Raw genomic sequence first — 26,297 nt, forward strand, 5'->3', positions numbered from 1 at the left:
CTCCAAACAAAACAAACCACAATTATTCGCAGCAGCGCCATGATGTCATGATGTAGTTAAATATCCCTGTTTAAACACTAACCTGCCCTTTTAAAGAACCCTTTCAGCCAATGATTGATTTTTAACGTTGTTCATTAATGTCATGCATGGATATGAAGCGTTTTTGAATCGCTGTTAACTTCCTGGACGTTTTTTCAACCCGACTGGTTTAATTATTCACCAGCTCAGTGAGAATTTGACCTCTGACAGCACAAATCACACGCTCTGTATCAGTGATGCAATTGGGAGAAACAATTTAATCAATGATATCTACTGAAAAAAAGAATAAAATAAAATCACATGGTTATCTACATGTGTTGTAGAAAACGAAAAGCTACAAACCTCCTGAGAAATGGAGCCGTGAAGGAGAACAAAGGGAAACGAACTTTGAAACCTTGCAGGAAGGTCTATAGGACCGTCTTAAATACATACAGACCACAAAGCTTACATCAAACAGTGTACAATATGCACACTTAGGGGGGAGGTACAAAACTGAGAAGCTGGTGAAGATTAATGCAAATTTCACAACTATTTGTGTAAAGGTATAAATAACAGTTTTCCAGGTGCAGATCCATGAATTAACATCTTCATGAGAAGAAACTCTAAAATATTCCATCCGGGTAGAGGCCAGCTTTGTTGGACCTCCGTTTATTATCAAAAGTTTCACAAAAAAGGGCTTTTTTTTTTTTCTTTTGTTTGTTTTTTTCTATCTGCAGTACAAAGAGAGTCGTCTCACAGAAAAAGCAGTCCAAGCAACATTAGGTCAGTTCACTCAGAAGCAGACGGCGGTCCTCCGGTTCTCCTGCCGCTTCTGGTCGTTCAAGGTTGATGTCTTACTGGTTGTTTTTGGCTTTGGCGTGTGTGAGGATGTGAGACTTCAGGTTGGTTGACTGGGCAAATTTTTTGTTGCAGCCGTCGAAGGGGCAGACGTACGGGCGGTCTCCAGTGTGAATCCGCACATGAGTGCGGAGGTTAAAGTCCAGAGAGAAGCGCTTGCCGCATCCCTCAAACGTGCACTGCAAGGAGAAGAGTGTAAACGTTTCTATTCACGTGTTCCCAAAACATGTTTTATTTAAAGTTTAGAAAGTAAAGGAACTTACTTGGAAAGGTTTCTCTCCTGTGTGGACCAACTGATGTCTCTTCAGTTTTGAACTCTCCACAAACGCCTTGCCACATTCTGCGCAGACGTGCACGCGAGGCCCGTGGGTGTGCAAATGCTTCCTCATCGCCGAGTTGTCCCTGAACATCTTGGTGCATCCCTAAAACAAAAACGAGGAGGATAATTCCCAAAAAAACAAGACGCAGAACTCCAGGGACTGCTGCTTGTGAATCCAACCTGAGAAACTTGGACTACACTGCAAAAACACAAAAGGATTCAGACTAATTTCTAGTGCAAGTATCTTAGTTTTCTTTATGTGCAGGTAACTTTTTGAAAAAATAGCTCGTTTTAAGTCAATAACTCCTTAATATTGATTTAAAAATTCTAGATCCACTGGCAGGTTTTCACTTTTAAAATGGGGAAAATATGTTGTTGAAATAATCTGCCAGTGGAACTAGTTTTGTTTTCATTAACATTAAATAATTATTCACTTAAAATCTACTTTATCTTGTTGGAAAGTTAGTTTGTCTTGCATATTATCTGATGCAAAATAAAACTTTTGCATCAGACACTTAACAAAAATATCTTGTTTTTGCAGTTTACTGAATTTAAAATCTGACTCACTTTATGCGGACAGGCTATTGTCCTGGGTGCATCGTCTTCTTTTACTTTTCTTGGTTTCATTCTGCAACACGAAAAAGGTCACAATTAGAGTAGAACTGATCCCCAAGGGGAAATGTATTTGTTAATAAGGGTGTTAAATACAAACATAGCCATAAGCAATGTAAAACTTATACAGAATATACACATAAGTGTGATATTTTAAGTAGTTAAAATATGACTAAATCTAAGGGAAATAATAATGCACATAGAAATAAAAAGCAAAACCGCAGAGGGCTGAAGGCGTTGCTTTCACCATGTGTGCCTCGCATCACTTTTTTGTGAGTTTTCCACCAACATTTTGTTGATTTACTTTTTTTTTTTTTTTTTGGATGGGTTCTTACCTTGCAAACTCTGCCAGCTGCTTGGGGTCTGACAGGTCGATGCCCGGGATGCCTCCTGGGGGGAGCTTCTTCCCCGTCATATATTCAGAATAATCCGGAGGAGAGTTCTCCCCTGCGATCTGCTCCTCGTGAACAATGTCCTTCTTGTCATCTGAGCAAGAACGGGACAGAAAGAAACTGAAAATCAATCATCTGTTGCTTCTTAAGTAGGCACTGAGTAAATACTGCAGAGGTTACAAAATTCAAATTCAACTTTAGCCATTTGTATTCAAATTGTAAAGTTATTTAAATACAACATACAGCTATTTCTTTTTGCAAAGAAAGATTAGTTTCCACTTTTGATCACAAAACAAGCTTTTGTTTGTGATTAAAAGGCCAGATTCATGTCATATTGGTGCACAAATACATTTTAAATCCTGCAAGGATGATTATTAGGGAACTTTGCAATGTGGAAGTTGAGTAAAACTCCATTGCACAACTTTTTTAGCAACAAGAAATACCTCAACCGTTTTAGCTGTAACTTGTAGCATTAATGTCAAATATAGATTTTAATATTCTAAATGAATTATATATATATATATATTTTAAAATACTGATTTTTATCTGCATTACTTAGGTTATTTCCATATCTGCACCACCTTGTTTGTCGTTATATTTAAATTTATTATAGACGTGAAAAGTTGACCCTAAAAACATGACACTTTCCCACAAAGGTCAAAGATTACGCTAATCACGTTGTTTTATCCATTGTAAACGCGTATTTTAATGTTTTTGGCTATTAGATGCCGAAATTTATCCGTTTTTGTTTAAATGTATTTTTTCGTTTGATATTGAACCTTTAAATTTGAGATAAAAGCCTCAGAACTGTAAAGTCCGAGGCGTCCCTGAAGGCATCTCCGGCTGCCGCTAACTGAACTGCGCCACAGCGGCCCAGCGGAGCTAGCAGCTACCGCTCCCCCTGTCGCCGCCATCTTCGTCGGCCAAATAAACGCCATTTTTTCGGGCCGCCATACTTTCTGGACCGGGGAAATATGGCGGCGCCCATTGACACATAAAACATGGCTTCCCATAAAAACAAACACTTTTCAGAGGAATTTTAACTCGCTTTGAACCGTCGAAAAGAGTAAGACTTTAGCGAAGCACAAGGCCCCAGCTGGGCCCACTCACACAGAGAACAAAGCGACATCAGCAGCTTGCAGGAACTCACCTGAAGCCCACATAGTAACAGAAAACTCCCCCTCCAAAGTCTTTATCTGGACCTGCTTCTGCTCCCACTTTCGGCCCATCTCTCCACCGCTCATGTAGCTCTTTTTGCCCGCTTTCTTCCCGCTTCCACTCTTCTTAACCCGGCCTCCGGACGTGCTTCTCCCGGCTACAGTAACGAGAGTGTGCTCGATGTAGTCCTCCTCAACAGCGGGCACTGGGATCAGGATCTGGTCCTCGTACCCGTCCTCCGTGTGCAGTTCCGAGTCCTCCTCTCCGACCACCTCCTCTCGGGTTTGCACCAGGATCACCTCCTGGTGCGAGTGGAGGTGGTGCGGATCATCCAGCGGCTGTAAGGCGATCATCGGCTGCTGTTCGCCGTCCTCCCCGACAACTGTCGTCTCGATGGTTTCCACCTCGATTTCATGCAGTTCTACTATTTCTGCTGGCATCTCCGACCCGTCCGTTTCGATGTACAGGGTGTCCCCTGACGCCATGATAATCCTGATTCCTTCTGCGTGTTTATCTGTAAATAATATTATTTCGATCACCTCCCCCCCTGTGCTCGCAGCTCTCTTCCTCCCACTCCAACAACTCTCTCCACTACTGTAATCTCGTCGCCACAGTGCTCTAGTTTTGAAGTCTCGCGTGATTTGGATCAATAGCGGATTCTCTATGGAGTGCATTTTAGAATGGATTTTAATAACTTTTAAGACCATTCTGCGTATTTATTGATTGGATAAAACAGAAACCTAATTTTCGTTTTAATATGCAAAACGTATTTTGCATATTAAAATATAAATTAAATGCTGTATTCCAGAGGTAATAAAAGTGAGAAGTAACTATGCAAGAAGTTCCTCAAGTAAAATTTTTTGGTCTTTTAAAGACTAAATTTATAGAAATATTACAAAATTAAATTTTATTTAGTTTAAGTACAGCTACTCTTACTTTAGTACAACTTCCACCTCAACTTATTTCACTGAATAAAAAACAAGGATGTTTTAAACAAAATTGTACCAGATACAAACATTTCTCATCTATATTTAAGTGGAGATACATTAAAAGTATATATTATCACTTGAATTTATACTCGGATTTATACTGAATTATTTATTTATTTATTTTATTTTATTACAAATTAACTTGAACAATTACTCAGTACTTGATGAGTAATTTGACTAAATACATTTTAGTGTACCTCCAGTAATATGGAGAGCCACTTCAGCCAAAATAAATAATTGGCTTCTTTACTGTTATTTTTATTTATTTATTATTAATATTTGGGCAATCTCATTTTACTTTCTCTTAAGTAAAATGACATTTTTTTCTACCAACCTCTGGTAAAACTGTGACTCAAACCGGGGCCTTTACATTTGAGACATTATCTTCTGACTGTAGGGGGCGCTGTTTCTCCTGTAGACCTGAATTGCGCCGTTGAAACATCCATATTTAGTAAATGTTTAATCAAATACTGAGCTACTGACTGTAATGTCTAGTTTAATATTTAAGATTATGTCTTTTGAAAACCGAACAGATAAAGTTATGTGCAAAAAAATGTAAAAGTAATGGGTTCATTCAGTGAAGTTACTAAAAAAAAAAAAGTAAAACTACTCTCAAAAGTATTTTTTTTCCCAAAAAGGTACCCATCTCTGGCCACGTATAAGCTTGAACAAATTAGTTAATTTGTTTGTTAATTTATAAAGTCAGGTTATCCAGTCAGGTTATTAAACAGCGTTAATGAAATAAAATATTAAAACTTATGAAAAGATCACTGAACACTAACTGTATTCCTCAAAGTATAAACTTTTTAAAATAACACACACACACACATCTATATAATTGAATCAGTAATATTTTTTTTATTTTTACCGCAAACATTTCTGATATATTAAATCAATGTTCTCTATTTATTTTTGATCAGTCCTGGACTTCTCATTTTACCTCTTGGAGCTGATTATCTCCTCCCGCCGCCGGTTGGGAGGAGATAATCAGCTCCTCGTTCATCCGCGCTGTACCGTTTATTACCGAGTGGAAAACACCCACAGGAAGGTTACACTCAATGTGAGCAGGTGCACAGGTAAGTGTGTTTCTTCCACGCCCTCTACCGGAGTGCGGAAGGGAGGCGGTTGAGATCACACCTTAACTTCAGAACGGGTCAGCTCCTTTTTATACCACCGGAGTGCCAAACGGCTACAGGTGTTGAAAAGTGGAGTGGAGGCGGTGGAAAATGTGTCTAAGAAACAGTGAGTAATCCTTTGTTTCTTGTCAGACTATCAGTCGATCTTTAAGATGCAACCAAAGAATAAATAATTTGAGTTACTACAAAAAAATGAATGAAAATATTTTGAAATGACCTTGAAATTAATTAGATTTAAAATGAATGTACACTGCAAAAACAATCTTACCAAGAATTTTTGTATAGCTTAAGTGCAAATATTACACTAACTTACTTACAAGTTACTTTTCAGCAAGATATATAGGAACTTCTTTTGAAGTCAATAATTTCTTGATGTTGATTAAAAAAAATTCTAGATTCACTGGCAGATTATTTTGTTTATAAAAAGGAGAAATGTCTTTTTGCCAGTGAAACTATTACTGTCTCATCAATAATAAGGAATAAATTACTTAAAATAATGTTATTTAGCTTGCTGAAGAGTTAGTTTGGAGCTACAAGATTTTTGCACAAAAATACTTGTTAAAATTGTGTGTTTTTCATTAGAGATGGCATTTTACACTGCAAAAAGTTTTTTTGTTTATCTATTAAACTAATTAGTTTTTTCTTTTATTTCATAGATGTGAACTTTCCTCCGTTTAATAAATGAATGAAAGACAAAAATGAAGAAAAATTGATAAAAACTTCTCAATCCATAAAGGCGCCAAAGGCATATTTCTATAGATTTTGACCGTTGGTTAGATGTACAAAAACAAACACAAAACTTTTTAACTCGCAGTAAAATGTATTGATAATAAACATCAGAAATGAGCTTCTATTTACTCTTTACAAGTGTGCCACCTCCTCCCGTCGCGCCGGCGTCCTAATGAGGCGGAGCCCTTCGCAACCTGCTCTTGTGGGTGTGCCCCGATACTGGCAGAGTTTTGATGACACACTGAACTCAGCAACGCCAGATTCCTCACACCGGGAGAGGAGAGCGACCAGAGCCATGGGGAAGACAGGTGGCAGAGACGACTTTGAGTGGGTCTACACCGACCAGCCGCACACCGCCCGCAGGAAGGAAATCCTGGGTGAGATCACAAACTTTTCACTCATTTTCATTCCTTAGCTGACTCCTGGGTTCATATTGTATTAAAGTTTACCCTGCTTATAAAAACACATCCGGTTAAACCTGTTTACTAGCTGTTGCTTAACGGACCAGTTACCCTCAACGGATGCGTAAAAATGATGTAACCACACAGATTAAATATTTTGAGTAAAAAAAATGATTTAAATGTGTTTGAATTACTTTGAATTTGATTAGTTTTACCTTGTAGTTAGTGTTTTATGTATTTATTTACGAAATTGAGTAAAATTGTTGTGCTTTCTTTATAAAAGTAACTTTCCTGCTCTTAAATATTCAATTTGGAACAAAAATAAAATAAAATAAAGGGTAAAAACTCCCCAGCCTATAAGCCCTTTATGGCACAAGGCTTATTTGTAGGCTTGGTCTGCGGTTAGATGTACAAATACAAACACACACAAAGTTTACAGCTAGCAGTAAAATAAGAATTCAGGAACTAATGAAATGTATTAATCATAATAAAAAAAAGTAGAAACGACCAGTTTATGCTCTGTAGCTTCACCTTTTAAAGGTTTCTGAGAAACAATTTCACATGAGATGCTGCTCCACATTTTTGATCCGCCGCAAAAAATAAATATAATATGCCACAGGGGCGCCACAATATGGCAGAATAATTATTTCTAGTCGGCATTTTCTGTGTTTAATAGCTTTTTGCATGTTGAAATCCCTGGTGGAGAACCTATAATATTTAAATATTATAATATTTAAATATTTAATTGAAGAAGAAAAAACGGTAAACAAAAAGACTCTCCACTCCATACACCATCTACAACTGAAGGCTTATTTGTAGGCTTGGCCTGTGGTTAGAGATACAAAGAAAAACTTTATAACTATCAGTAAAATGAGAATTCAGGAACAATCACAAGAACTCATAAGATTTATTACTGCAGTAGAATAACCAGTTTATTCTCTGCTGGCTCATGTGCTTCACTATTTAAACGGGTTTTTTCTGTTGTTCACATGAAATGCTAATTCAGATGTTGAATATGGTGCATTAAGAGGGCGCTGTGCTAGAGGGGGCGCCAAAATATGATGGAATAATTATTTTTAGTTGCCATTTTTTAAATTTAACAGCTCCGTGCAAAAAGTCTGTCTCCATTATATGTGATGCATAGGGGCGCCATGCTAGTAGGGGCGCCAAAATATGGCGGAGTAATTATGTCTAATTGGCTGTTTGTGCATTGAGAGCCTGTAATATGTTAAATTATTGTGTACAAATAGAAACACAAGCACACAAAACCTTTGTAGCTATCAGAATTCAGGAACAATCACAAGAACTAATAAAATGTATTAATGCTGTAGAAATAGCCAGTTTATGCTCCGTAGACTCATGTGTTTACAGAATTGTCTTTAGTTTCACATGAAGCTGCAAATGTTTAATCTGGAGCAAAAAGTGGGTATGCATTATATGGGTGCCGCGCTCGAGGGGGCGCCAATATAAGGTGGAATAATTGATTTTAGTTGACATTTTTTATATTTAGCAGCTGTTTGTGCATTGAAAACCTCCCCAGTGAGCTCATATAACGTGTCTGTACTACATAAAGTACTAAATTCTCTTAAATGAACAACTTTAAGTTAAACCGTCTCCTGGTTTTCTCTTGCTGCAGCATTTCCAGCTGTTCATGTTTTAAATTCAGCCTCTGCTCACTTTCCTCTCCAACTGAAAGTTGGAAGTGTTGCTACTCAGTAATGAAAGGAATGGTGTAATTCAGGCTTTGGCACTTTTTGTTTTTCAGGGGTTTTTTTTTTCTGTCTTGTAAATTTTCTGCCCTTTGCTGATGCTGCGTGCGGGTTGCGGCGCCCGGGGCTTCTTGGCACATTATCGTCTCATGATGACGCAGCGTGAGGCTTTTAGTGGGAGTGGAGGGAGTAAATCCTTACACTCCTATTCCTACACGATTTAGACGCCATTTATTTATCTTTACAAACGGATCTAAAATATGATATTTAGCGCCGCGTTTGATTCGCGTATCAATAATTAAAAGCGCAGGTTAACAACCTGTTGACGTATATTTGATCCTGGTTTTGTTCAGCTGTTGCTTGGTCGCTCTGCTGTGAAATTAGCACCTCCAAGGTGTTTACTTGTCTCTTTGCCATGAATTATTAAAGATGTTTAGTTGTAATTATGACATCTAATCCCCAACCGCGTGTGGCGAGGAGTTTTCTCATTCTTCCTTTTGCGTGGAAGATAATGTGCCGCACATGAACAGAGCTCCCATTTATCTCAACTCACACGGAAACCTTTTTATCTTCATGCTCGCTCAAAGGACATCTGACTATCCAATGAGGTCACAAAATAAGTTACTGTCACTCTGTTTACTAAATGTCGTCAGAAAATGACGCTTTTCACAGTTTTCCAGTTTAAAGCTTGAAGCTTTAAAGAATCATCTTAAATATTAAAGTACATTATTTTTCTCTGATATGGTGAAGTAGAAATCCGATAATAACCTCACTGTGTGTGTGTGTGTGTGCGTGTGTGTGTGTGTGTGTGTGTGTGTGTGTGTATGTGTATGTGTGTGTGTGTGTGGTGTGTGTGTGTGTGTGCGCGCAAAGCCATTAGGCCGTTTAAACAGCCTTTTATGGCGGCTGGTTATTCATTTATCTTTATTCCTCGCTGATGTCAACACTTTTAAAAATGACTCTAAACTGAATCTAAATGTCACATGTCTGATAAAAACTCCCGTCATGCAACAGATTGTGTTCATTTATCGTTTTCTATGAATCATCCGGGAGTTTTTACTTGGACTCCAACTAAGGATTACTTAATCTGTCGATTATTTTGACGATTAACTGATTAATCAGATTCTTAAAAAAATGGCACAGTCTGCAGATTTTTCATTTAAAGCTTTTTATACAATATTAGAACTACATTAAAACAAATTTATTTCGTTTTTGAATAAGAAAATAAACATGTTTTAGTTAAAAATTTAACAATATAGCGTCTGCTTGATCATTTATAGCAAAGGACGCATCTGCAGCTAAAAACATCAAAATATGAAACGCTCAATCCTTTCTGCTTGACTTAAAATCAATAGAGTGACTAATAAATACAACACAACAAAAGGTGCTAAATAGATTTCTTTCTAATAATTTGAACCAAGGGAAGCTAAAACTATCCCACTCGAGTTTTGAGTAAAACATATTTACAAACTTTTTCTTAAATTCATCTTAACTGTTTATATTTTCTGTATGATTTTTGCATAATTATTGCTCTGAATGTGTTGCTCACAGTAAAAATGCCAGTGTTGAATTAACACCCAAAAGTGTCTGTGTCCAAGTCAGCAAGTGTTAAAGTAACACTTTTGAAAGTGTTAAAAGATTGACACCCATTTTTTTGCTAAATTAACATTGGTCTATAATACTGAAATGGGTTTAAGAAAAGTTAAACTTTCCATTTCTGTGTATTGCTTTGAATATTTTCCACTGGATTTGATTGATATTGGCACCTTGTGGGTCAATTATTTACTTTTTTAACACCATATTATGTTTTATGATCAACACTACACTGGTGTTACTTTTAATATATTTTAACACCAGCACCGTTGTAATGTTAATGTGACACTCTGTATTGTTGAATTTAACACCAGCTGTCTTGGACACATGTAGACACTTTTGGGTGTTAATTCAACACTGGCATTTTTACTGTGTTCTTTCAGCAAATGGCCTTTTTTGATTCAGTACATTCTGCTTAATCGATTACTAAATTCATTGACTACTATTTCAGTAATCGATTAATCATGATTTATCCAATTAATCACGATTAATCGTTTCAGCCCTACCTTTTATGTATTTAATATTAACTGAAAACAGAGGGTTTGGTCCACAGCAGTAGGAGAATGTAGAGAAAGAATTGAAAACAAACCCTTTATTTACCAGTTTAACCTGCTTAGAGTCGTCAAACTGGGAAACGATAAACAAATCAGGAGCCTTAATTTGCATGGCGGCCCCCGTCATGTGAAGGCTTTCCCTGACTCCACTGCGCCACACTTCTGACTGTTGTTGTAGTTCCGTCAGGGTGTGGTCAGTCAGTACAACAGATCCAAACTTGTTTGCCCCAACGAGCGGATTATATTCCATGAAGCAATCCCATTTATTCCTTTTGTCAGTGGATTTTCCTAACGGCTACAGTTTAACTATGTTATGTCCTTCAGCAAAACAACACCTCTGCCAATTAAGCAGAGTTTTGTCAGCAGGATTTTCCCAGGAGAAGGCTGGGCACCTTGCAATATGGGCTGCTTTTGAAATTGACTTAATTAATCCCAGAGCTGCAGCGATGACCAACAAATTATTTTCTTTGCATCAGGAATTTATACCTTTTGGATTTCTTCTGTTTTTCTGTAAATGCTTATCCACATCACTATTTCAGCTGTTTATCAGTGAGATATTTTCACATAATTTGAACCGAGTGAAGCTAAAACTATGCCACTTGAGTTTTGTACATATTGTACATATTTTTGTACAGCTTTGGCTTAATTATTGCTCTGAATATGTTGTTGTTTCAGCAAATCGCCTTGCTTTGGGTCTATGTCCTCCAGTTAATGATTAATCAATTACTAAATTAGTTGACAATTATTTCAAAAATTGATTAATTGCGATGGATCGGATTAATCATGATGGAATCAATTATTTCATCAGCTAAATTGATTAACTCATTAATATTTAGACATCAAGAGGTGCTGAACAACAGATAATTTGAAACAAATGAAGCTACTTATACGCTTCAGTTTTGGATAGAACATATTTACAGAAAAAGATTTTTATTTAACATTAAATGAGAAATGTATATATTTCTGTAAAGTTTTAACTTAATTACTGCTCTCAATATGTTGTTCTTTCAAACAAATTGCCTTTTTTTTGAGTTTTCAACGATTATAATCCATTAATTAATGTTCAGTTAAAGCTTATTTGAACAATTGATTAATCATGATTAATTCGATTAATCATTTGAGCGGTAGTCCTTACTCTTCCTTTCTGTGTTTCTCTTCTCAGCCAAATATCCAGAAATCAAGACCCTGATGGGTCCGGACCCCCAGCTGAAGTGGGTTGTGTCCGGCTTGGTTCTGATCCAACTCGTCGCCTGCTACCTGGTCCACGACCTCTCCTGGAAGTGGGTCTTCTTCTGGGCCTACGGCTTCGGCGGCTGCATCAACCACTCGCTGACTCTGGCCATTCATGACATTTCTCACAACGTGGCTTTCGGGAACAAGCTTGCGAAGTGGAACCGCTGGTTCGCCATGTGGGCCAACCTGCCCATCGGGCTTCCCTACTCCGCCTCCTTCAAGAAGTACCACATCGACCACCACCGGTACCTGGGCGGCGACCAGCTGGATGTGGACATCCCAACAGACTGGGAGGGATGGTTCTTCTGCACGCCGGCTAGGAAGGTCCTCTGGCTCTTTCTGCAGCCGTTTTTCTACGCCTTGAGGCCGCTGGTGGTCAACCCCAAACCGGTGGGTCCGATGGAGATCCAGAACACGGTGGTGCAGCTCCTAGTAGACGCCATCATCTTCTACTTCTGGGGGCTAAAGCCGATTGTTTACCTCATTGCTGGATCCATTTTGTGCCTGGGGATCCATCCGTTCTCTGGACACTTCATAGCGGAGCATTACATGTTTCTGAAGGGACATGAGACGTATTCGTACTACGGGCCGCTGAACTTCCTCACCTTCAATGTTGGATACCACATGGAGCACCATGACTTCCCCAGCATACCTGGCAGTAAACTACCTCAGGTGAGTCTTTGGCTAATCATCCTTAATACCACAGCAGCTGAACTTTGGACTCCACTCATATTTTCCAACGCAGATATTAACTGACTTGTAGCGAGGGAGCACAATGTGACGTTTTATGAGTCGCAAATATTGTCTTAACTTTTCTCTGCAACTTCTACACTGCAAAAACACAAAATCTCACCAAGTATTTTTGGTCTAGATTTTGGTGCAAATATCTCAGTACACTTCAAATAATTAAAACTGACCTACAGTAACTTTTAAGTAAGATACAGGAGCCTGTTTTAAGTAAATAACTCCTCAATATGAACAGTACTAAATCCACTTACAACAACACATTTCCCTTGTGTTATAAGTGAAATAATCAGCCAGTGGAACTAGAACTGGGTTGCTAGGCGACCGGCTGGGCTTGGCTGTGGTTGCTAGGTAACGGCACAGCCCTTCACTTTGAAACAAGTGTAATATTCTACCAGTGGAACCAGGATTAATATAGACTTTTTCATCAATATTAAGGAATAATTTACTTAAAATAAGCTTCTATATCTTGTTACTTATAAGTTATGTTTGTCTTATTTCAAGTGTACTAAGATATTTGCACTAAAAAGTAAATTAAAAAGTACTGGGCAATACTTTATTCAAAATGTTTTCCTCTTCCAGTGTTAAATGTTGGACAGAAATTATATTTTATTTGTCTTTGAGAGGTTTGACTTGCATTATTATTCCTTTGCAATTATATTACTTGAAAATGTTAAAACTATATTATTGTTTATCACAATAACGTCTGGGGTAATTTCTCATCAACTTCAGTGTTTCAGATACTTTGATTAGGACATTCTGAAACCTTATTTTTTGGATCATTGTTCTGCTGGAGAATCAAACTTAACTGGATGAAAGAGATTCAGCTTCTGGGTTTACAGGTCCTTAAAATCCTTGAAGATTTCTGTACAATGTCCTTGAAAGTATTTGATTTTCAAACTGCACAGTTTTGTAATAAAAATAAATCTAATGTTTGATTAAAAGCTTAAATTTGGAAAATTCTATTTACAATTTTACATATTTAAAAATAAATATTTTTGTTACATTTTGAAGTTAATCAGACTAAAATTTATTTTTTTAGGTCAGTTAGAATAACCAAAACTATTTCTATTTGTTAAAGGCCAGGAAACTTAGCATTATTATTATTATTAACAGTAAAAAAATGAGAAGATAAAGTCATGAACTGAGACTGTCTTAAGTTTATGTTATTTTTTATCTCCAAAGTGTTAGAAAACTTATCTTGAAAATGCTTGAATTTTAAAGCGGGAAAAGTGAACAAACCCTGAATTTGAAATGGTCAAATGTGAACTTTTCCCCCTTTTAAGACGTAAATCATCATGTGAAAACATTGTTTCATTTGCTCAGGTTCTCTAAAATTAATCTGATGTTCAGAAGCATCAGCTTTAACTAACACCTACAGTTAAAATGTTGGAGTTTTGATGTTTTTCTAAGCTGTTCTCCTTGTTTTTGCAGGTGAAAAAGATCGCAGCGGAGTATTACGACTCGCTGCCGCAGCACACCTCCTGGTTCCAGGTGCTGTGGGACTTTGTGTTCGACGAAAACATCGGCCCTTACGCCAGAATCAAACGGGAGTACAAGCTAAGCAAGCTGGAATAGATTACTAGTGATATTTATACAGAAAAGTTAAATAAAACTGTTAAACTGCTACTTACACTGCAAAAACACAAAATCCTACAGCACATTTTAGTCCAGTTTCTAATGCAAATGTCTCAGTTCACTTGAAATAAGATAAAACTAACTTACAAGTAAATGTTCAGCAAGAACATTTAAGTTAATTATTTCTTAATATTGATGAATCCACTGGCAGATTCTTTTACTTATAAGATGAGAAAATGTCTCATCAGTTAAATAATCTGCCAGTGAAACGTATTCATCAGAATTAAGGAATTATTCACATCCTGCTAAAAAGCTACCAAAATACTTGGTAGTATTTTGTGTTTTTGCAGTGTAGTTGAACTTTTTGATGCAGTCGCTGAAAGAGAAACGTTTTTACTCCTGCTGTTTTGTAAAAGTTGATTTGTTTATAGTCGTCGTGTCTCAGATGAAGGTCACACACATTGTCAGAGTTTCTCCTGAACGATCAGATTATTGATCCCTCAACATTGGAGCAGATTATTGCTGTTGGGCAGAACGGAGCTGAAGAGGAACGCAGCGTTGATACTTTGAGTAAGAGGAGCTTTTCTTCAGTGACGCTTTGTTTTGCTATAAATCATAAAAATCTGACTGGAGCCACAAAACCAAACATGAAAAAACATTAATCCATCAGGATTACAGTTTTGTGGTTGTATTTTTATTTTTCATAAAGTATTCCATCTGTTTTTTATCCAAGAGTCTAGATATTGTTTTATTAATATTAATTAATGTGTTTGTGATGCTGTGTTATTGTTTTTTGACTGATTTGTGAAACGATGAATCTCGTTTCTGTCATCTGAAATCTCAACATGTAAAAATGTAGATCAGGAAATGCCGTGAAAAGTAAATTGATATTTTGGAATAAAAGTTTTGTCCCTCATTTTAATGTTTCTGTTCCTGTCCACTCACAGAGCGAAGCTTCGTTTTTATTTTCTAATTCATGGTTTTATTCTTCAGGATCGAGTTTCTTTGACTCATATCGAGCGAGTTTTCACGTTTCTGATCATCTTTTTATTGATTTTTTATATTGAATTCTGATTACAGCTTTTAAAACCGAGGTCTGCAGTTCTACACTGCAAAAACACAAAACCTTAGAAAGTATTTTTGTCTTGTTTCCAGTGAAAATATCTCAGTTCACAAAACTAACTTTGAAGAAACTTTTCAGGAAAATACAGCAGCTAAAAACATTTTAATCTTCCAATGTAACAAGAACTTTTTCATCAATATTAAGGAATTATTTACTTAAGATCATTGTAACTTACTTTTATTTCAAATGTAAGATATTTGGAACACAAAAACATTTGGTATGATTTTGTGTTTTTGCAGTGCATAATTGAAATCCACTCATTGTGGCTAAATAATAAAATATATAGTAATAATGCACTGCAAAAACAATCTAACCAAGTCTAGTTTCTAGTGCAAATAATGTATTGCACTGAGAACAAGGCAAAACTAATTTACAAGTAACTTTTCAGCAAGATGTATCGCTGTTTTTAAAGTCATAATTACTTGATAATGATTAAAAAAGTTTTTTCACTTACAACATGGGAAAAATGTCTAAGTTAAATATAAGAAGAAATTTTGAAAGTGGAACTTAAAAAAAACATAAAGGACAAATTTCTTGCTGAAAAGTAAATTAGTTTTGTCTTAAAGTGTACTGATAGTTACAGAAGAAATAGATTTTTTTTCAGTGTACTTATGTGTAATTATTTACATATATATGTGTGTGTGTGTGTGAAAGTGTATTGAAAATACACAAACTGACTGAGATTTAGTTTGAATTGGAATAAATTTACTTCCAGCTTTTAAATTCGAGCGCGGACAGAAACGTTAAACCTCCGTTTCACTCGGCTGCAGATAAAAACGCTTCGTTTTCACCCACATCATCACAGTCAACATCTGATCTACAGCAAAACGGGGAACCTTTGCAGAAACAAACGTACCACCATTTATATAGATTTTAATTAAGTTTGGAACCAAATAGAAAACAAATATAGACGGAGGGAGGTTCATGCATACTGGGAGGTTCACAAAGCGAAGGATGACCAGTAGAGAAAACCCCGTTCCACACGGAGGAGGAGAAACACGACGGCACATTTACACCATCAGGCTGCTTCGTTTCCTCAGCCGTACTGGAGCCGCCCACTGCAAAACATCAACCTTACCAAGGATTTTTATACTGCAAATACATTACACTTTAAGAGAAGTGACTTTATACTGGTAGATTATTTGAAAAAATGTTTTGTTATAAGTGAAATTATCTGCCAGTGGAACCAGAACTTTTTCATCAATATTAAGGAATTCATTAGTTAAAACAAGCTGCTATATCTTCATGAAAAGTTACTTGTAAGTTATTTTAATTATATTTTAAGCTTACTAAGATATTTGCACTAGAAACTAGACAAAAATACTTGGTAAGATTTTGTGTTTTTGCAGTGTAAGCAGGCTGCACTTCTAAATGTTCTGAGATTAGAGGTAATTTTCATCTATGGAGAGAAAAGATTAGACGTACGACAGCAGTATGAGCAAAGTTATAAAAACACTTTTTGTTTTATATACGCCGTTTAAGGGCGAGCGTGTCTGCATCTGCAGCTTCGCCCGTTTTGTGCTTGTTCTCATGAAATGTTCAGGGAGAAAAACGAACCGAAAGGGACCATAGAAAATATAAAAGCAGACAGAAATGGTGTGCAAGATTCCTTTGTCCTTCTCTAATACCAAGTAATACTCATTGTCATCGACAGCATCATCATTATCACCAGTTTTAAATAATAAAACAGTAAAAACTTAGAAAACAAAAATATTTTCTTCATAAGACTCAACAGAGACAAAAAAGCTGCAACACTGGGCTGACTGAGTCTAGGTGCACAGAGAGGACCACAACACCGAACTCAGTACAAACGTCTCTTCTAGTCCAAGTTTCCTCCTTTCCTTAAATTAATCACAACATTTCCGTCTTCCCCGTTTCCTTTTTGCTGTCCAGCAGACTTAAATGTTGCCGCAACGTCTCTGCAACAGAAACATTGAGAGAACATTCCCCGGTCCTCGTGTCTGTGCATCTGCGCGTCCGTCCTCCGTCTGCCGCGTCTTCGTCCGCCTGGCGGGACGGGATTAGGATGTACTGATTCTGCCGATTTCATGTCTGATGGCTGCAAGAAACCAAGCGGAGAGAAACTGAAGCAGCTGCTCTGACTGTCAGGTTGGACGAGTTAGAGAGAAATCAAGCTGCAGCGTTGGAGACGGTACACTGCAAAAACAGAAAGTCTTACCAGGTAATTTTAGTCTAGTTTCTAATGCAACTAGCCTAGTGTACTTGAAATAGGACAAAACTACCCAAAAATGCAGAAATTTTTAGATTTATTTAAGAAATTTCCTAGAAAAAAAAAACTCAGAAATTTTGAGATTAATTCTTGAAATTTTCAAAAAACAAATTTTAATTTCTGAGTTTGAAAAGTTGAAAATTTGCTAGAAAAAACCCTTCACATTTGACATTAGTACCAGAAATTTTCTACAAAAAAACATGAACATTTCTGAGTTTTAAAAACTGAAAATGGTAAAAAAAAAAAAAAATCCCTTAAATGTTTAAGTTAATATCACAAATTTTCACTAAATAAATTCGGAAATATCAGTTTGAAAAGTTTAAAATTTTCTATAAAAATATCCCTATAAAAAAATCTTCACCTTTCTTGGTGAAAATTTACTCCTTTTTTCTATTTATAATGGCCCTAACACACTGCCTTACAAAACTAACTTTAAAGTAACTTTTCATGAAGATACAGAAGCTTGCTGTAAGTAAATACTTTCTTAATATTGATAAAAACGTACCAGTTGAGCTGATTATTTTACTTATGGCAAAACATTTTTCATAAGTGAAATAATCTGCTGGTGTAACTTGTTCTTTTTAAAATTATTTTTACCAATATTAAGGATTTTTTCTTTTTTTAAAACAAGCTCCTATGTCTTGAAAAGTTACTTTAAAGTTAGTTTCGTCTTAGTTCAAGTGTAGTAAGATAATTGGACTAAAATCGTAGATCCTTGGTAAGAGTTTGTGTTTTTGCAGTGTAAAGATTTTCGCGGTCTGTGCAGAAGACGGCGTTGCTTACCGGTAATGATTTCATCTTTCACCTTGTGTAGCTCGCGCACAACTTCATCCAAAATTTCCTACAAACAAACAAAAAATCCACGTGTGAGCTTATTTTCCACATCCCCCAGTAAACCCAGTTGGTTCTGATCGGATCACCTGTTTCATCCTGTCGAATTCTGTGTCCGCTTCACTGGTGCTGCCAATGGGTCTCACTCTGAAACACAAACCGACACCAGGCAGAATTTACTCTCCGCCGCTCGTTAGCTGGTTTCATTTTCAGGATTAATTTGCTCACCTGGACACCAGCGAGGATTTCTCTGCAGAGTTGGACCGCTCCCACGGCTTCTTCAGAGCATCTGTGGAAATACGCAAAAACTAAGTTAGCATCGGAACAATTACTGACTGTAAAATATATATACTTTGTTTTTAAAAGGTTTAAAACTGCATGGAGAACAGTAATATGGTGAGGACATAAAAAACAACTTTATTTCAAAGCTAATATTCTCTCTTCTTTATTATTAGTTCTAAACATTCAAGAAATTATTTATTATAAGCATATATATTACACTTTAAGGGTAAAAACAGTTTTATGTTTGTATGCAGGTGTGTGCACTGCAAAAACAGAAAATCTTATCAAGTGTTTTTGGTTAATTTTAATGTAAATATTTTAGTTCACTTTAAACATGATAAAACTTTTTAGCAAGAAATAGGAGATCATTTAAAGTAAATAATTCCTTAATATTGATGAAAAATAACTAGATTATTTTCACTTGTAGCAAGGCATTTTCCCCACATTGTAAGTGAAATAATCTGCCAGAGGAACCAGTTCTTTTCCATCAACATTAAGGAATTATTGACTCAAAACAAGCTAGATATTTAGATAGCTAGTTATTTGCACTATATAAATCAGAAATACTTGGGATACATTTGTGTTTTTGCAGTGCGTGTATATGAAAACTCACACAGAAGTGCACAGTTGGTGAAAGCATGTAAATAATAATCAGGGATGAAGGCATTCCCCGCTGAGGTCGGTTCTGAACGACTCGGCTCTGGTTTTGTTGGCTGTGCCATGAAAGCAGAGGAAACCAGTGCATGCTGGGAAAGAACACAACCAACCATGGTACCAGTCCATTTAATCTGGTTCCAGTTACCGTTTTTTATTATTTCACATTATCCACTTCAGGCTTCATAGAAAACACTAATCAAGCCTGGCTAAGCTAACGTGAGCGACACTTACTTTTAATTTTATGACCAATTTGATGTAATCAGAACCTTTCTAATCATGTTTCTTGTTAAATCCACCAGTTTGTTTATTTGAGATTAAATCATCTGAGGAATTAATCCAACATCTGGAAAATGTTTTCTTTGTAATCTTGAGCTCAAAATACAGAAGGCATTGGATATTCATAACCCAGTTAGGCTGGATGCTGAGCGTTATCCGTACCTGTGGAGTTCTGCTGACCCGGCCCTCGACCACCTGAATCATCCTGTAAAAAATAAATATGTGATTCTAATAAAATATTGTTTTTCTAAGAAGAAGATGACAGCAGTTCTGATATTTTGATCTCTTAGTTCACCAAATAATTGAATATTTCATCTAAATTGTTCACATGCAGAAACAAGAGTCTGACATGGCACAGAAACAACTTTTAGCCACTGGAAAATTAAAGATGGTGACTGTTTTTCAAGATGGCCACCATGATCGTCATACTGGTATTGACAATACTTATTACAAATGAATACTTTTGTTGTCAAATCATACATAACTGGACCCATAGTAATCATATTTACTGATATTTTTTTATTTTTCAAAATGGCCACCATGATTTTCACTGAAAATTATTCCTTGAAGTAAAATTGCCAATTAGGTGAATGTTTGGTGTCAAATTATAACCTGCATATTTTGAACCGTAGAAATCATATGTATTTTCTTGATATTGTTTGCTTTTTCAAGATGGCCGACATGGAGAATATGTTTGCACCAAAAATGTGGCTAGCTTTGGCTAACCAAACTGAGTTTCGCTCAGAGTCTAATGCCAAGTCGCTAACCACATTAAAAATATCATAGTTAACACTAAACTGCTAAAAATATATAAAAAAAACCCACCAGAAATTAATGTTAAACCGTTACACAAAATACACAGAAGCTAACGCTAAACTGTTAAACACATTAAAAAACTAATCAGAAAATAATGCTATAAAAAATCACCATAAACTAGCGCTAAACTGCTAATGTGAACTGGTAAACACATAAAAATATACCAGAAGCTAACGCTACATCACTACACACATAAAAATATGAATGGAAGCTAACGCTAACCATGAAGACCGTTGTCTTCAGCTACTTCCAGTTTGTGAAACTTATAAAAGTCATGACTATATCACTATATAACTGGTTACTTTAGTTGTCTGAATAGGATGACCAAGTAGAAAACTTGTAAAATAAAGTTAAAGTTATGAAAACGGAGAACATTTTACGGCAATAACTGGTTTAAAAGGCTCAAAAACAGCAACCATTTTGTAAAATGACCGGAACTTGAATGGCTAAATATGACAAACATACGACCTGAGGAGTGAGCATGGTAACATGTACCATCTGAGCTCTTAACTATAAAGAAACTATAGATTTTTGTTAAAATGTGCAACTTACTTCATCGGGTTTCTCTGAAGCTTTTCGTCTAAAAGAGAACGAGGGAAGAGCGATTTGAACTTCAGAAATAAACACAACCGTTTTCTAAAAGCAGACTGTACTTCCTGTTTTACCTGCGAGCTAGTAAGGCATTCATCTCCTGCATAAGCCCCTCTCCGCCGCCGCCGCTGCCCCCACTCGACCGGTTGGAGTCACATTTACCCCCAGAGCCGGGTGGGCTGCTCTCATCCTGGAGGAAATGTTCAAACAACATGGAGGTCACCAGAGCCACTTAGTGGAGGGAAAATGTCCCAGAACATGGGAAAATGTTGCTCCTGTGGTCTAATTAAGCAGATTTAGAAATGAAATGAATGTTTTGCATTTCTGTGGAGGAATTTCAGCCCACTCTTCTCAGTGGGGAACAGCTTAAACTCAGATTAGAGGGTTTTAGAGCATGAATGGCCTGTTTAAGGTCATCCCACACCATCTTAATTTGGATTTTTTTTTTTTAAATCCTGTTGTACTGAACAATACTTGATATTAAATGTGACTTAATATGCTTCCTTGAACAAGTTAGGATGGATTCACAACATGTACATGACATTTTTTGCATGTCATGTACATGCAAAAAATGTACATGACATGCATGTACATAACATCTACATGCATGTCATGTACATTAGAAAATGGGATTTTAGTCAGTTAAGTCAGTTTGTTCAGCTCAGCCTGTTTTAGCAAAAATAGAACTCTATGTCTTTGAAAAGCATTAGTTGATGCTCCTGCACAAGCAATAAGAATGCAGCAAGTGGTTGATCGACAAAAAAATGCCAGATCAATGTACATATTTAAGAGAACGGTAAAACTTTGTTTGTCATAACTTTTGCTAGTTATGAAATAGCATAACCCATACGAATTGTTTAGTTTTTTTTTTGTAAATCCCCATTGTTCGATTTTATTCTTGATATAAAAGGAGCAGATAAAACATTTTTTTCTTCTTTATGCTGCCTTTCATTTTATTGATTTATATATTTTCCTCTATTATATACAACCATTTAGTTTTTAATTAAACAAAACGTTTGTCTTTTCCAGCAGCCATGGTGAAGCGCATACAAAGGTAAAACCAGAAGGAATTCGGCTTTCGTTGCTAGGAGACCGGCTGGGCTTATGGGGTTGCTAGGCAACAGCGCAGTACCTCTCGAATGTGACTTAACAATCTGGAGGTTTTGGAAAAGGCTAATTTTTTTAGACACCAAAAAACTTTAGCTTATTGCCCAAAAACAGCTGGTTGTTTTTATAAGCAGTAGAAACAAATGGAAAAACAAAAACACGTAAAAAGTGAAATCTGGATAAAATGTCGACCATAAAATCACTAAAGTTTGTTAAAATATGTGTTGGTAAACAGGAGCACTCACCCTGTGCACTTTCCGTAGTTTGGCTCCAGCCAGAGCTGCAGCCAGTCCTGAAGGCTGGACCCCAGGCGGGCCCCCAGGAGGGCCCCCACCGGTGGGCAGAGGAGGGGGCATGGGCGGAGGCACCGCCATGGGGGGCGGCGGGCCCGGCGGCGGCGGCGGGGCCGGCGGCCCGGCCATGGGGGCCGGGGCCGCGGCTGGAGGCGGGGCCACAGAAAGCATCGCAGGGTGACCTGCAGAGACGGGGCCACCTGGACGGGGTAAAGTTACAGCTTTAGTAACGATGGACTCCCAACTGTTACCTCAAGAAATTTAGTAGGATACATCTAACGTATTGTGAATGTTTCAAAGTGTATTTTATTGACGTGACCTGTCCAGGAACTACAGATGGACGGCAGCGCTAAGCTAAATCTGATGTAAAGCATCTCTTCTTTTAGTAAAAGTCAATGTGTTTACACACGGTCCCTGCAAAGATAACTAATAAAAACAAAGCAAAACACAGCGGCAGGCTTAAAAAGCGCATGGTTGGTTGGTTCCATCTCTATGTAGTCAGAAACGTCTCCATTTTGTGTAATATTAGCTCGAGGAGCAGAACAGTCAGCCAATCAGAAAGGTGAGTGTTGTAAATAATATTCAATAAATTATTTCAAATTATTTTTTATAACAATGATTAAAAAAAGATATATTTTTATGATTTTTTCCCCCTCATCCAACATTTTGAAGCCCCCCATAGAAAACCATGGACAATTTAACAAATTCAATGTTTGTCTCTAAATAAATATTAATGACATTTTTTAATAATAACTTTTACACATTATATTCTAATAAAAATATATCAAATTAACTCTACTGCATCAGTATGAGTTTATTCTGTCCTTTAAATCTGTTTGTAACTTAAAGTTGCAGCACAGGAATTTTTGCTTTTATAAATATTTATGAATCTTATTAGTTACAAATTTACCTTAATTATTAAGAAAAATGGTCTTTCCCAATAAAATATGTTTTCTTTGCAAAAAGAAAAAAAAATTGCAGCAGAAAATATAAGTAAAATATCGTAGAGTATTGGATTTCTGTTCATCTCTGCAGTTGTGGTTTTTATTGTCACTAATTGCAAATTAGTGACAATTCATGTCTATTTAATGTTTTAATAGACATGAACATTTTGTAATTTTTTAATTAACCAACTCAGTTACACATTTATCTGAAGTGAACAATGTTTTTGTTAAAATTCTGCCTTAAAGTGAAGTATGTTTTATTATTTATTCTGTTTTTAGACATTGCATATTTCTACCTTTTTGTGAATTTTCTTGTTTAATTTCCTGTCACTTTTCTGCTGCTGTGCATAAATTTCCCACTTGTAGAACAATGAAGCACATTTCTATTCCTATTCTATTATAACAGACTTACAAAGTTTATGTTTATAAAATCTTAGTATGAAATTAAATTCAGTAATTTTAAATTGATAAAGTAGCATAAAAAGCTTTTTCCTCCCAACAGATTTCTTCTATGTTTGCCTGCAGACACTCAGACCTTAGAAACTTGGAGTGAGTTTAGAACTTAGAAACATATATAAGACGGGAATTTCTTAAGTTGCTGCACAGAAAAATAAAATATGAAAAGATATGTGAAACACTTAATTTCCATGCAGTTTTGTCTGTTCTTGCTCTGTAAGCAATGTTAAAACGTTGCCACCCGACACGCATTAACTCACTGCAGCCCTTAAAATCAGCTTTGTTTTTTCATAATGTTACAGTTTTTCTGTGTGGATCCATTAAACTCTCATAAAGCTGAACAGAAGTCAGTTTTTAAAAATTCACAATAGAAAAAGGTCATAATATTTTGAAAATAAAATAATAATTTTGCTAGAATAAAGTTCTACGTGATCGAAGTCGTTAGAATAAAGTCGGAATATTACGAGAATAAAGTCCTAGTATTGCGTGAATAGTCATTTTCTGTTCGTAATACTATTATTCTCGTAATTTTTTATTTTCATTTTCTTAGCGTGGGCCTAATTCTCTGACATCATCGCCTTTGTAGCCAGTCTGTGGTTTTCAGTAGAGAAGTTGACGCTGGACGAAGCATTAAGGGGAAAGTTTGTTTACATTTTAAAACAGAACTGCATAAAGAGCGTTTTGCATCTTAAACTGGACTCTGTTTGGTCTGTTTCTCTTTCCTGTTCTGGTATGGCTCCGCCATCTTTGTTTCTGCATCAACTGGCTCTGCTCTAAGGATGACCAGTGGCACCCTCTGCTGGATGGCGGCCAAACTACAACACTAAAGGAAGGTCTATGAGGACGTTATTAGTTAATCGATTGGGAATCATTTTATTCTAATAAACTGTTAATCGACAATTAATCAGCCGATTAACTGTTTGCATCCCTAATCCACACACACTCCTGTTCATCCAACACACACACACACGCAGAGTGAAAACTCCTGTCACTTCCCTGCTGAGCCACTTCCTGCTCCTCTCCTCCATACTTACTGCTGCTGGCCGCGGGGGCCGGCTGGGGGACAGGGGAGGGGGTCTTCTTGGGAGAGCCCCCGTCTGACATGGCAGTGTAAGAGGGGGGCGAGGAGGATGAGGAAGATGAGGTGATGGTGGTGGGGGTCTGGGCCTGCTGGTGGTGCTGCTGCTGGTGTTGTTGGTGCAGATGCTGCTGAGAGTGGAAGGTTAACTGGTTCTGGGGGTGATGGTTGGGGCCTGACTGACCAATCAGAGGAGGGAGGGGGATTGCCTCGCAGTACTGCGGTGTGAGCGGGAGATGCTGGGAAAGAGGAGAGTAGGAATCGTCTGGCTGGCCGTTGGAGTGAGGGTGTGGCGGCTGACTGAGGCCCCCAACGGCGGGAGGTTCAAGGGGAGGGGGCTTCATCCTAGTGCTGACTGGTGGAAGTGGGTGAGCTACTGGGAGGACTGGCTGCGGGGGTAACCCCTGCTTCACTGGCATCATTACCGGAGGGGACGAGGAGGGTTGGGGGTACATCTGCTGCAAGTGGGAGGCAGACCAGGTGCCATGTTTGGGGGGGAGGAGGATGTCCTGCTGCTGCTGTTGTTGCTGAAGGTGGCGGGCCGCCGTGGGAGGGGATAAGGGGATCTGACGGACCTGTCGGCCCTGGGTGTTCACTCCTGTCTGGACTGGGGAAAAGGCGGAGGCGAGCGAGGTGGAGAGCTGGGAGGACAGCTGGGCCTTGTCCCTAATGGCCCCCAACTCCTTCTCCTGAGACGGAGGAGAGGAGGAGGACGCCACACGGACGTAGGAGGGCGGCAGTGTGCTAGCTCTGAACTGTCTGTACTCGGGAGGAGTGTCTGGGTGGGTGGGAGGGGTGGACACTTTATACTGGAGGGTGGAAACGACTGCGGCGGGCAAAAGGTGGGAGAGACAGAGAGAGAGAGAGAGAGAGGAGATGCAGACGAAGGAGGGCAACAAACAAAGGAGAACAGAAAAGAGAAAAACGTGAGAATAATGAAAAGCAACTGAACAGTCAAGCAAGTAAGATGAGAAAAAATCAGGAGCAGTCAAAAAACAGAAGCAAACAGCAAATAAGAAAGAAGCAAAATATTGTAAAAAAGAACAAGCAGCAGAATGCAACATGACTGAGCCATGATCGGAGAGCATGTGGCATTTCCCCCCAACGGCAGCTGGAAGAAAGATGGCGGTAGAGCAGGGGGAAGGGGGAGCACTGGTTTTACCATCCACATCAGGGACACAGGAGGATGTTCAAGGGTGCATTCACACCAGCCATGTTTAGTCCGCTTTAATCGAACTCTAGTTAGAATAGGAAGTCCGGTTCGTTTGGGGAGGTGTGAATGTGTAATCGAACCCTGAAGTGGACCATTCAAGCGAACAGCCTGGCCTAAAAAAACTGGGTTTCGGTTCGATTAAAGTGAGCTCTGGTGCGGTTCGAATGCATAAGTGAATGCCAAGCGGACTGGAGAACGCTCCAAAAGCAGGAAGTGGACTGCAGCGCATGGCATTCTGGGTAAATAGAACCAAAACAAACATGTCAGTCTGGCACTAGCTGGAGAATTGACTCATGATCATTTGCCAAAGACAAAAGAGAAATCCGAGAAGCTCTAAAATCTGACACCACTTCATCTTTGTTTACATTTTGTGAATA

General features: G+C 37.7%; 3 protein-coding genes across 3 annotated transcripts in view; 1 reads left to right on the forward strand and 2 right to left on the reverse strand.

The window, feature by feature from the left end:
* Positions 1 to 276: 276 nt before the first annotated feature.
* On the reverse strand, positions 277 to 3,950 carry yy1a (YY1 transcription factor a). The gene is made up of 5 exons (XM_014987873.2): positions 3,350 to 3,950; positions 2,143 to 2,293; positions 1,763 to 1,823; positions 1,140 to 1,298; positions 277 to 1,055 (listed from the first exon to the last, which is right to left on the reverse strand). Exons 1-5 carry the CDS (start codon positions 3,840 to 3,842, stop codon positions 873 to 875), a joined length of 1,047 nt encoding a protein of 348 aa, XP_014843359.1. The 5' UTR covers positions 3,843 to 3,950; the 3' UTR covers positions 277 to 872.
* Positions 3,951 to 6,438: 2,488 nt separating this feature from the next.
* Positions 6,439 to 14,939, forward strand: degs2 (delta(4)-desaturase, sphingolipid 2). The gene is made up of 3 exons (XM_014987874.2): positions 6,439 to 6,588; positions 11,631 to 12,373; positions 13,880 to 14,939. Exons 1-3 carry the CDS (start codon positions 6,507 to 6,509, stop codon positions 14,021 to 14,023), a joined length of 969 nt encoding a protein of 322 aa, XP_014843360.2. The 5' UTR covers positions 6,439 to 6,506; the 3' UTR covers positions 14,024 to 14,939.
* An 890-nt stretch (positions 14,940 to 15,829) lies between these two features.
* Positions 15,830 to 26,297, reverse strand: part of evla (Enah/Vasp-like a) — a 37,754-nt gene continuing 27,286 nt past the window's right edge. Inside the window, exons 6-14 of the mRNA XM_014987871.2 lie at positions 24,664 to 25,533; positions 22,182 to 22,429; positions 20,904 to 21,019; positions 20,791 to 20,818; positions 19,585 to 19,627; positions 18,436 to 18,496; positions 18,297 to 18,354; positions 18,160 to 18,217; positions 15,830 to 17,205 (exon numbers count right to left, since the gene is read on the reverse strand). Coding sequence (XP_014843357.1) covers positions 17,168 to 17,205; positions 18,160 to 18,217; positions 18,297 to 18,354; positions 18,436 to 18,496; positions 19,585 to 19,627; positions 20,791 to 20,818; positions 20,904 to 21,019; positions 22,182 to 22,429; positions 24,664 to 25,533 — 1,520 coding nt within the window. The 3' untranslated portion in view covers positions 15,830 to 17,167. The remainder of the gene's footprint in view (positions 17,206 to 18,159; positions 18,218 to 18,296; positions 18,355 to 18,435; positions 18,497 to 19,584; positions 19,628 to 20,790; positions 20,819 to 20,903; positions 21,020 to 22,181; positions 22,430 to 24,663; positions 25,534 to 26,297) is intronic.

This window comes from Poecilia mexicana, unplaced genomic scaffold, assembly GCF_051168715.1.
Source record: "Poecilia mexicana isolate PSO_F unplaced genomic scaffold, ASM5116871v1 scaffold_22, whole genome shotgun sequence".
Classification (NCBI taxonomy): Eukaryota; Metazoa; Chordata; class Actinopteri; order Cyprinodontiformes; family Poeciliidae; genus Poecilia; species Poecilia mexicana.